The sequence below is a fragment of the Carettochelys insculpta genome, chromosome 9, assembly GCF_033958435.1.
Source record: "Carettochelys insculpta isolate YL-2023 chromosome 9, ASM3395843v1, whole genome shotgun sequence".
NCBI classification, from domain to species: domain Eukaryota; kingdom Metazoa; phylum Chordata; order Testudines; family Carettochelyidae; genus Carettochelys; species Carettochelys insculpta.
In genome coordinates, this window is record NC_134145.1 from 48,575,338 (window position 1) to 48,587,188 (window position 11,851).

The following is an 11,851-nucleotide window of genomic DNA, read 5'->3' on the forward strand; positions in this document are numbered from 1 at the left end:
ATAAAGATACTATCCAGATGCCTCTTCCTTACCAGTCATCCCATTCCTGCTAATCCGCTAGGTGTAAACAGGATATAAAGGAATGCCTCCATTTCAGCTTGCTGGAATGGGAGAGAAACTCTGGGCATGTGTACGTAAATGTAGTTTGCTCCTGTGTGCTTAGCTCAACTAGATATTCAACGGATACAGTGTATTTTTGCCTGTTGTAATCAATTTGATTTATTGTGAAACCACAAATTGTGTAATGCTAAACACAGGAATGGTGAAACGTGATCACCCAAACTAGCAATTAGTGTGGGAAACAGCAGGGATAGACTGTGGTTTACCATATTTCATAGGAAGTGAGACACTGATTTTAAAACACCTTGGCGGAATCAGGGACCCTTTCCAGAAGTTTGTGACACAAAAAAGGGAGGGGTAGGACTCTGACCCAGCAGGGTATATGTCCCCCAGGTGTGAGCTGTGAGATAGGTTCAATTTATTTCTCAAAGAATCCTAGGGCTGGAAGAGATCTCAGGAGGTCATTGAGCCCAAAGTAGGCTCAACCTTAGCTAAATCGTCTCAGCCAGTACTTTGTCATATTGGGACTTAAAAAACTCTGGGGATTGAGATTCCATCACCTCGCTAGCTGATTCACCACTACATCTGGTGCTTCATTACCCTCCTAGTGAAATAGTTTTCCTTAATATCCAATCTAAAGCACTCACAATGTAACTTGAGACCATTGTTCCTTGTTCTACCATCAGTCACTACTGAAAATAGCCTGTCCATCCTCTTTAGAGCCCCCCACTTCAGGAAATTGAATACCGCTATCAAATTGCCTCTCACTCTTCTCTTCTGCAAACTAAATAAGCCCAAATCCCTCAGCCTCTCCTCCAAGATCATGAGCTCCAGCCCCCTAATAATTTTTGTTGCCCTCCACAGGAGCCTCTCCAATGCATCCACATCCTTTCTATACTGGGGGTGGGCAGAACTAGACACAGTACTCCAGATGTGGCTTCATCAATACCAAATAAAAGGGAATAATAACTTTTTTAGATCTGCTGGAAATGCTTCTCCTAATGCATCCCAATATGCCGTTAGCCTTCTTGACTACAAGGGCACACTGTTGACTCATATCCAGCCTGTCATCCACTGTAATCCCCAGGTCCTTTTTTGCTGCATTGCTACTTAGCCAGTTGATCCCAGCCAATCATGTAACAATGTAACAATGCTTGAAATTTTTCTATCCCAAGTACAATATTCTGCACTTGTCTTTATTGAACTTCATCAGATTTCTTTTGGCCCAGTCCTCCAGTTTGTCTAGGTCAATCTTATTTGTGATCATTTCCTTTCCCAGCAACTCTTACTCTGCCCTACAGTTCCCATGGTCTCTCTGGAACTTAATGCCCACCTATACTCTTCTTGTTGGATGAGCCACTTATAAGGCTAGTTTAAAGATACAGTACCTAGGAAATAGCTTTTATTTGTCAAACTAATATCTGTAGTGTCAATACACATAACAAAATTAAACCAAAATGAATGTTTGGTGCATTACTACCGTCAGCTAAATCACAAATGGCTGACTGGAAGATATGATTTTATAATAATAGTTGTACTACAGGAAAATTTTAAATTACTACATTAAGGTGTTCTGACTTATGCTCTGTGCTAACTCCTTTTGTGGTTGTTTTATCCAGAGGTAAACTAAAATTGCTTGCCGGGGTGTTGTTATTAATTTCAATAGTAAATATGACACACTAACAAAACAAAGCAGAAGAAATGTAGCAATTTAAATACTAACAAAATTAGAGTGCTACAGTTCTGCTGTATTGTTTTGTTAAAACACGACACAGTTAATCATGAAAAACTGCTTCTAAAAACCATACATTTAGAAGATTGGATGGTTCCAGTCATCATATTTCTAGTAAGAGTTTGTTCAATTAGAAAACATGTTATAAATTTTGTGGATGCTGCTTTGGATTAGTAATCTCTCATTTTTGCAGGCCCTCAGCAGTCAGTTTTCAATACTTGCTGATGTTTGTATGTTTAAAATTCATCATAATAAGTAGAAATATCACTGCATTACTTTTTTTCAAAGATCAAAGTGAATTTATGGAGTGATTTTTAGGTCAAGGCAACAAAAAGTGTTGCAAAAATATTTAGCAAAATATTCAAAATGAAACCAAGAAAAGATAAAAGAAATTGGCTTTTCAAAACACCTCAGCAAAATCTACATCTCTGGACAGCATTATTCCCATCAGGCTTATAAGGGACAGACTTTGTATTTATATTAAATGTCTAATCATTAGACATGCCTAATCTCTAATGCTGACTGCAGAGGTGAAGTATTGCTGATACTCAGTGGCCAAACAGATTTAATTAAAACTGTGAATATCAGTGCATTGATTAATCTCATTTTATATAACAAATCTCCAGGACTTTGAGGTTGTGTACACATTGTGGAGCTGTGCACTAGAATAGTTTAAATTAGAGCAGAAACATGTTGTGCACCAAATTGGCCTGCAGAACTCCTGCTTGCATTCACAATAAGCATTAGGGAATATTTAGTGAGTACCAGAAGGTGTATAACAGACGGGTTAATGTGCAGCACAATTCCCTTCAGATGGATCATCACCTTGTTGTGGTTGGGGGGGCTTGTGTGTCTCAATGACCCAGAGAACTATGTTGGCTGGAGCTTTATGCTCCTGGTAGGTTCTCCCTTGTCAGACAGGTCAATGGGTAGAGACCAGACAAAGAGTGATCCAACCTCTCCTTGAGGATAAGGGGTTGGTGAAGGGCTAACAACCCTGCCCGTAAAAAGAAAACTGTTACAGAAACATCCACAAGGAAAACCTTAACTTGTCATGTCTGGGGAAGAGCACGAAATCCAGCTGGAATGATTATGAAGCAGGGCAGCTAAAGCCGAGAGGAGGCTGCCTCGCAGATGACCCTTCTCTCCCCCAGAACTACAACTCAGATTGGAACGTGGAATGTTAGAACAACGTATGAGGCTGGCTAGACAGCACAAACAGTAGCAGGAATGCGACGATACAAGCTGGCAGTTTGGGGGCTGTGCGAAACAAGATGATACAATCAGGACAACTGTGTCTAGCAACAGGTGAAACCAGTATTTATTCAGGGCATGAGGAGGATGATGCGCCACACATGGAAGGAGTAGGTATTCTGTTGTCCAAGGATGCAGTTGGATCCCTAATTGAGTGGACAGCAGTGTCAGCATGAATCATTACAGCCAGGTTTTACACCAAGATAAACAAGATTCTGATTATACAGTGCTATGCCCCCACAAATGATGCTGAAGAAAATATTAAAACAGGGGTCTATGAGACCCTCCAAAGTATTATTAACAAGAAAGGTAAGAAATATATATTGATTTTGATGGGTGACTTCAATGCCAAAATTGGAAGTGACAACACAGGAAAGGAGCAGTACATGGGTACAGAAAGGTCAGGAAAAGCCAATGAGAACAGCAACCTCTTCAGTGACTTCTGCGTATTTAACGGATTGGTGATTGGTGGGAGTATCTTTCCACACAAAAGAATCTGTAAACCAGCATGGGTTTCACCAGACCACCGGACGGAAGATCAAATTGACCATATGTGTATCAGCAGCACCTTCAGACGTTCTATGCAAGATGTATGCGCAAGAAGAGGGGCGGATGTGGGATCCGACCACCACCTTGTCTTATCAAAGTTCAGAATGAAACTGAAAAAGCACCACATGCAAGTAAACAGGCCAGGGCCGAGATATAACACAAAACTTCTGAGAGCTCAGATAACAAAATCACAATTCCAGTTAGACTTAGCCTCAGCTCCAATACCACTATCAATAAATACAGACAGACCAACTAAGGAGGAGATAAGGAAGGCCATTTCTCTGCTGAAAAGTGGAAAAGCTCCAGGGCCAGATTGCATTCCCTCAGAAGCAGTGAAGGTGGACCTTGAAACCTCCACAGACATGCTGTATGAACTGTTTGGCAGAATATGGGACACCAAGGAAATACCATGAGACTGGAAACATGGACATATAATTAAAATACCCAAGAAAGGAAGTTTGAATGAATGCAGAAACTGGAGAGGTATCACTCTGCTGTCTATTCCTGGGAAAGTCTTTAACAGGATCTTGTTAGAGAGAATGAAAGCAGAGGTTGACAGGCTGTTGAGGGATGAACAAGCTGGTTTTCGGAGCGAGAGATCATGTGTAGACCAGATAACGACCTTGAGGATCATCATAGAACAGTCATTGGAATGGAATTCCACGCTGTATATAACTTTCATAGACCTTGAACAGGCCTTTCATAGTGTAGACAGAAATACACTGTGGAGACATTTGCAGTATCATGGCATTCCCCAGAAGATCATTAATCTCACTCGAGCTGATTATGAACCCTCCACTTGCCAGGTTGTATATAATGGCACTCTGATGGAATCTTTCACTGTCCGAACAGGTGTGAGACAGGGATGTCTACTCTCACCATTCCTTTTCCTTATAGTTATGGATTGGATTATGCTAAAAACAACAAGCAGACACCAGAGAGGTATTCAGTGGACCTTCTCTCGTCAACTAGAGGATACCGATTTTGCTGATGACATTGCTCTCCTGGCACATCGGCATGAGCATATGGATAGCAAAGTTGCAGCACTGGATAGCGCTGCCTCAAAGGCAGGCCTGAAAATCAGTAGATGTAAAACTAGAACTATGAGGGTCAACCACACCAAACAAGACAACATCACTTCAGGGGGAGAGACCCTCGAAGATGTTGAACAATTTACTTATCTGGTAGTGTTGTGAATAAAGATGGTGGTACTGACCTTGACATCAAATCCAGGATTGGCAAAGCCACAGCAGCATTTCAAACTCTGTGGCCAGTATGGAGATCACACAACATCTGTCGAAACAAAGCTGAGAATCTTCAATTCAAATGTAAAGTCCGTCCTGCTCTATGCCTGTGAATCGTGGCGCACCATGAAGTCCCCAACACACAAACTGCAGGCATTTTTGAATAGATGCCTGAGGTACATATTACAAATAAGATGGCAAGACAAAGTCACGAATGAACATCTGTGGACACGAACAGGCCAAGAGCCAGTGGGGATCCAAATAAAAAGGAGAAAATGGGGATGGCTGGGACCTACTTTGAGGAAACCCCCATCCAGCGTTGTTCGACATGCCCTAAAATGGAATCCTCAGGAGAAACGCAGCCGAGGAAGACCCCAAATATCATGGAGGAGATCTACAGTCACGGAAGCACAAGAACTGGGATATTCATGGGGCCAGATTGAAGCCATTGCCCAAGATAGAACCAGGTGGAGGAGCCTTGTGGATGACCTATGCCCCACTTGGGGTTCACAGGTTTAACTAACTAACTAACTACCAATGCACTTTAAAATTCACACCTTTGAGTGTGCATTCCTGCACCATGTAGAAAACCTCTTAGTCTTTGCTTTCTTGCAAATGTAATATATTCAAAATAATAGAAAAGCCCTAGCTTTACTAGAAAGTTATTTACTACTACTGCTACTTAACCCTGGTACTCTGTATGAAGCATAGATCATCGACAAGTCTCCACTTCACTCTGTCTTGGGATGAAACTTCTAGCTGGCTCAGGGAGTACCCCATTTGTTGTCCTTCAGTCTCAGTAGGCCTGCTCTACCTTGTCCATGATCTTCCTCTTTTGCATTTTCCTTACGGGTTCCATGTAGGAGTTTCATGGACTATGTTGTTACTTATCATATTTATTTGTTTGCATGTGCTTTGCTCTTCAATATTGCTTTGGACTTTCATAGAGGTGCTTGTCCTACCCAAGAGGTGGCTATATTTCACCAGCCCATGATCTCTCACTATAAATAGCTTGAGTAAAGCCTCTGAATAATTATTTAAATATTACTAATGTTATTAAAGAAACTTTTCATTTCCAGTTTTTACAGGCTTAAATAAACTTCCACCTACATTTCATCTTTTAAAAACACACCAAGAGATATGCACAAAGAGCCATTATTTTACAGAGCAAGGCATTAAGGAATGAAGGACCTGAACAGACTTAATATAAAGGATATGATTTGCCACACAAAAGCCTTTAAAACTGCTTTAATTCTTTTAGAAGAATGCCCTTGTTTGTGAATAGTATAACAAATAAATACAGCTAGTAATTGAGACATTCTTGGGTGCACTGGGATGGAGAACAACCATCCAGAAATGGGAGGTATGACCACTAAGAATTCAGGTGAAATCGGAAAGGTGAGTACAGGTCAGCACACAGACCAGTGCATGCTGAACTAGCTTAAACTGTGTCTTGAACTCCCCAGTACTGCTTACGGGGTTTTCTCTGGTGAGGGCAGATATAGCAGCCCTAGTCTTCTTGCTTGACCATTCAACTTTCCTCTTCCTAGTTCCAGTCCTGGTCTGGTTATCTCCCCAGTATTCGTTCCAGTTGTCCTACCCATATTCTTCCTTACTACCGGTTGCCAATCCCTCTCCCCAGACTCTTCATCCAAAACCAGTGTCTCCCTTTGTTCCAATCTCTTTGCACAGTCATAGGGCTTCCCTGGTAACCTTGTGCTTTTTCAAATATCTTCCCACCACCTTCCCCAGCTCTCCAGTTCTCAGACCCTGTCTCCTTGCCAATCCTAGTCCCTAGAATCCCAGCCCCAGTCATCTTCTCCAATGCCCAGTTCTATTTCCCTTCTGCCAGTAAAGTATCCCTTTCTCAGCTACTTCTCCCAATCTACTTCCACTGCCCCTGCCAGCTATTATCTTCTCTGTAGCCGTGTCTACACTTGCATTCCTCTTTTGAAAGAGGCATGCAAATGAAGGAAATTGAAAATGCAAATGAGGTGCAGATTTACGTATTGGGTGCCTGATTTGCATATTATTCTTTCAAAAGCAAAAAGACAATGTAGACATGGCTCATTTGAAAATAAACCTTATCTTTGCAGGAACCCTTCTTCCTGAAACAAAATAGTGTAGATGCAGCTCTTTCGAAAATAAACCCCATCTTCAAAAGAACCCTATTTTAAAAGAGGAATGCAAGTGTAGAGAGCACTTGCATTTCAGTCAGGCAACTTCTGCGTTTCCTGGGGCCCACCAGTGGGATGAAAGCAGAGATTGTCCACAGCTGTCTGCTCAGGCGCATTGTCGAGCACCGGCTTGCACACATGCATACCCAGCACTGGCAAAATATTTAGAGACTTTAGTGCTAAAATTTATGAAGTGGCTATGCTGCATTGGCAAATTACACAAACTTAGCCAAGTTTAGGCAAATTTTCATGGGAGAGCAAAACAAACAAACAAACAAACAAACCCCATTTTACATGGCTCTGCTCCAAAGGACAGAGCTGCTAGACCGTCTCACGATAAAGGTCTTTTTTGCCGCCTTCTTGGGTCAGAGCCATGGGAGCTGCTGGGAGCAGGACTTCAGAACGAAGCTGTGTCTGGAAGACTGTGGTCCAAAACCACTTTTGCTGTCTACACTACAAGGAAGGAAGGATGGTAATTAGGGTCTTGGAAGTTTACTAATGAAGTGCTGTTGTGCATATGCAGCACTTCATTAAGCAAATCCCCACCCCCCCCGTGGCAACTTCGGAGTTTTAAACGTCAGTAGAATTCAGTCTTGTCACAGACGTAAACACCTTCAATTGTCAGAAGGGCAGTGTGCTCACCCACCAGTACTTCAAAGTGCCAGGGTAAAATTTTGAGGAGTAAAGAGACTTCAAAGTTGCCCTGGTACTTCCAAGTACCGGCGGGTGAGCTGCGGTTAGACGCGAGCCAGTACTTCAAAGTTTAAACCTTTGAAGTTGCTGCGGGGGGCAATTTGCTTAATGAAGTGCTGTGTATGCAGCACAGCACTTCATTAGTAAACTCCAAACACCCTAATTACCATCCTTCCTCTGAATGAGGGTGGTAGGGTAGATGAGCCCCAAAAGAGTGACCTCCGAAATCAGTGGGAGCACGCTGCCCTTCTGGCAATTGAAGGTGTTTACGTCTGTGACAAGACTGAATTCTACTTGGGCAAAAGGTGTGCCTTTGTATACACTTTTTTTTAATAACGTGTCCAAAGCCTATTTTCCCCACGTCTTAGTCTAAGGCTTAACTGTTATGGCTGAAACTAAAAAGAATAGAGCCTTAGCATGGAAAATTTCACCCCACAGAGTTAAATTTGACAAAAGTTATCAGCAACTGTAAACATGGTCTTACAGTGGGAAGTGTTGGTGCAAAAGCAGTAACAATTATTTGCCTATAACATAACAATTGCGAATTTTGGTAAACACAGCACTTTCACCAGCAGCTTTCTGCCTCAAAACTTTGAAGCACAATGCTGCTGTAGACAGATTCTGTCAACAAAAGAGCTGTGTGGCTGCTCCAGGGGGGCGGGGGGTTGGGGGCTTCTCCTGACAGACAAGGCATCCACATCAATGGGCAACCCTGTCTACTGTGCTTCCCAGTGCCTGTTTTGTTGAGACAGCAGACGGGCAGTCCAGCTGCTCTGTTGACAGAGTGGAGCACTCCCCCGATTTACTTTTGTGTGTTGCTGCACTCTGGCAACAGAAGTTTTGTTGGGAAATCTCTTTCTGCGTTGACTTCTGTTGACAGAATCTTGTAGTCTAACCAAAGCCTATGTTGGTATACTACAGGAGTCTGGAGCAGGCAAAGAGAAAATGTCATAGTGAATTTTAGGTCCTGCAATCAGAAACCCAACTGAATCACCCCATTGGTCTCATTTTGTTTGCACTTGTCTTGTTCTGCAGTGAACCCAAGTGGAGAAGGATGAAAAAGCTTGAAGAATAGGTGAAAAGAAGGACTCAGTGGCTATGTCTACACTAGAAGCATCTGTCTACAGAAGTTACTGTTGGAAGAGATGTTTCAACAAAACTTCTGTTGACAGATTGCACCTACACATAAAAGTAGCTTGATCTTTTGATCTGCTCTGTTCACAAAAGGGCCCCCTGGAGCATCTACATAGCTTTTTTGTTGACAAAATGCATTTTATCTGCTGATGCTCCACAAGTTTTGTCTACAAAACTCTCTAGGGTAGATATAGCCTCTTCAGCCGCAGCTAAGGGAATACAAGATATATTTCCTCCTCTTCTGTACGGAAGGAAATTAGCCATTGTTGTTGCATCTTTTGATTTAAAAATGAAACACAGGTAATTATCAAGGAACTAGAAGATTGCACAAGATGCTAATGAATGAATAAAGTATAGTGCAATTAGAAAATAAGAGAATCCATGTATTTAATTCCTTTATTTGAAATTCCATTAGAAGTGAAGTAGAAAAAAGCCCTAAGTCATTTCAAATTTCAATCATCTGTGTACCAAAACAGGACTTACACTGAAGCTGTTCTGTGGAGTAAAATACAACTTCAGTATAAAAGTTCCTTTTTGTAAATATAAATGAAATTGAAACTTTAATGCAGTCTGTCTCTTCCTCCACAGAAGGTTCATGGTGAACATTCAACAATAGTAAAGCTTAAGTACTGTAGAAGCCAATATTGTAATTCCAGACAATGTCTCCCATACATTTGCTTTATTCACCACACGTATATTTATGCTTTTGCAATTCTTCCCAGTATATTATCTGTTCATATGGGTGAATTCCATGGGAGGTAATCAACCTGTTGTATGTACAAGGAGAAAAAGGGACTTTATGTATGTTAAATAAATAGTTTTTAGGTGGGGGTACCATCTTAATTCCCTCGTGGTCAAGACAGAGAGCTACATAAACATCTTCCAAATATAGATTCTTGATCTTTAAAGATGCATGGATAATTTTTGCAGCCAAGGCTCCAGAAAATACATACCCTGTTCCTGAACAAAAATCAGGGTAGTGCTCAGATGGGTATACTTCCTTTGGTACATACCATTTGCTTTGTTTACTTCGATGAGGCCTTCCATTTCTCATAAGGAAGCCAGTGAAGTAAAACTGTGAAGGAGGTGTAAGTGGTCTTAGAAGCCTTTGTATTAAATATTCTGTATTAACAAAAACATCCGTGTCTGTTTTCATGATAAAATTTGCATCAGCACAGTAGGTGGCAACCCACTTCAAGCCCATCATGGTTTTAAGAGTTAGGTTCTTGTATGTGTCCAGAAAGTCTTGTTGAATGATGTCATGATATTGACTGCTTTCCCTCAGTAGAGCTTCATTTTGCTCTTTGTCATTAACGCCTAACATAAATAAGCGAACAAACTTTACTCCTGGAACTGCAGATTCATTTCCCCAAGTTTTCCTGATGGCTTCTCGGTGGCGCTTTTCATCAGCTTTGGTTGCTATTAATAGTACTAAGAAAGGAGTTTTGTCATTACAGATATCTCGCTCATTAATCACAAACCTAAAGGATTGAGTATGATTGAGCTCACTAGCAACTGGCGCCACATTTGCAGGGAGTCCTCCTGCCTCTGTGTTTAATAAGAAGTGTTTGAAGCTGAAAGTATTGTTCCCCTTTTCTTTTGCTGTCTCAGGTTTGTCATACTCTTTGGCAGTGTTTTTTCTAACTTTGAGTTTTGCTAGATCGGAAAAGTAATCAATAGTCTCAGGAATGAAAAACAAATATATCCCTACAAAACAGATGGAGCCAACCAAAATTATGCATAACATATGGGACCTCCAAGAAGAATAAAAATAGCGTCTATAACAGGTCATGCTGGCTGTTTTCAAACTGATAAAGAAAAAAACTGCTTTTGGTCACCCAGACACATGAAGAAGATTGTTTGGTTGCAGCTGTTTGGTCTCTTCGGTGACAAATTCAGATGATCAAATCACTCTCAAAGGACCGATTCTTCACTGTTCTTTTAGTTAAAACTGTCCCATGTGTTATGTATGGTCAGAATACGCTGTAGAGTTGTCATTTCCTTATCCAAAGAACAGAGATCATAGTTTTAGACTTTACTTCTCCCTTCATTTTCCAGCTTTTTTTCTGAAGATAATACACATAAAAATTATAAACAAAACACTTGTTGGCCAATGCAACTTATCCCAAACTTTATAAAATTGGTTAACTTTTATAATAGGAAAAACAAATTGCAGAGATAAAATTTCACTGAAAATATAACTCCAATGCTGCATCGACACTACAATACTCTTTCAAAAGGGGAATGCAAATGAAGCAAATCATAAATCCAAATGAAGCGTTGATTTCCATATCTCATGCTTCATTTCCATAATCACATTTTTGAAAGAGAGTTTTTCAAAAGAAAAACAGCGGGAAGAAGGGTGCTTTCGAAAATCGGGCGAGGGTTTTTTTTGAAAGAATGCCGTCTACACTGCTGTTTTTCTTTCAAAAGACTCTTTTGAAATTGTGAATATTCAAATGTGGTGTGAGATATGTAAATTGGCATGTACATTTCAGGTCTCACACTGCTACAGAACCCAACAGAAAAAAAAAAGTTACTTTCCTGAGCATAGCAGTGCTTCACCTAACAAGACCAGCTAACTAGAGTGACACAAAAGTATAGGAAGCTGGGACAGGTAAGAATTTGAGGCATCATGAGGAAGACTCCACACATGAGTACGTTCAGCTAAAATCTGTTTCACAGCTTTGAATAGCTGCACCTCCAAATGTTTTCTTTTGAAGTGAGCATTGTGGGTGAAAATGAAAAAGAAATACCTGTGGCTGGGATGCCAGAAATGAAGCAGAAAGGAACAGTTAATGTAGAGTAAAACAGCTAGTATGTTTTCTTTAAATTGCTCTAGGCATGAGCATCGCATTTGCCAGTATTCACAGGTACATTGTGTGGAAGTGTATACTTAAAATCATTCAATTCTCTTGCAATGTATTGATCTGAATGTTCCAAGTTATGAATAGGTGTTTGTAAGTTAACTGAAAGAAATCGCTGGATTTTACACAAAGACCAGTTCA

At 40.9% G+C, this 11,851-nt stretch overlaps 1 protein-coding gene across 1 annotated transcript; it reads right to left on the reverse strand.

Moving 5' to 3' along the window:
- Positions 1 to 9,250: 9,250 nt before the first annotated feature.
- Positions 9,251 to 10,635, reverse strand: LOC142017800 (beta-1,3-galactosyltransferase 2-like). Its single transcript, XM_075003061.1, has one exon. It carries the CDS (start codon positions 10,633 to 10,635, stop codon positions 9,523 to 9,525), a length of 1,113 nt encoding a protein of 370 aa, XP_074859162.1. The 3' UTR covers positions 9,251 to 9,522.
- Positions 10,636 to 11,851: the final 1,216 nt, after the last annotated feature.

Coding starts and splice junctions, on each gene's coding strand:
- LOC142017800 (XM_075003061.1), bottom strand. CDS start 10,635: ATGACCTGTTATAGACGCTATTTTTATTCTTCTTGGAGGTCCCATATG.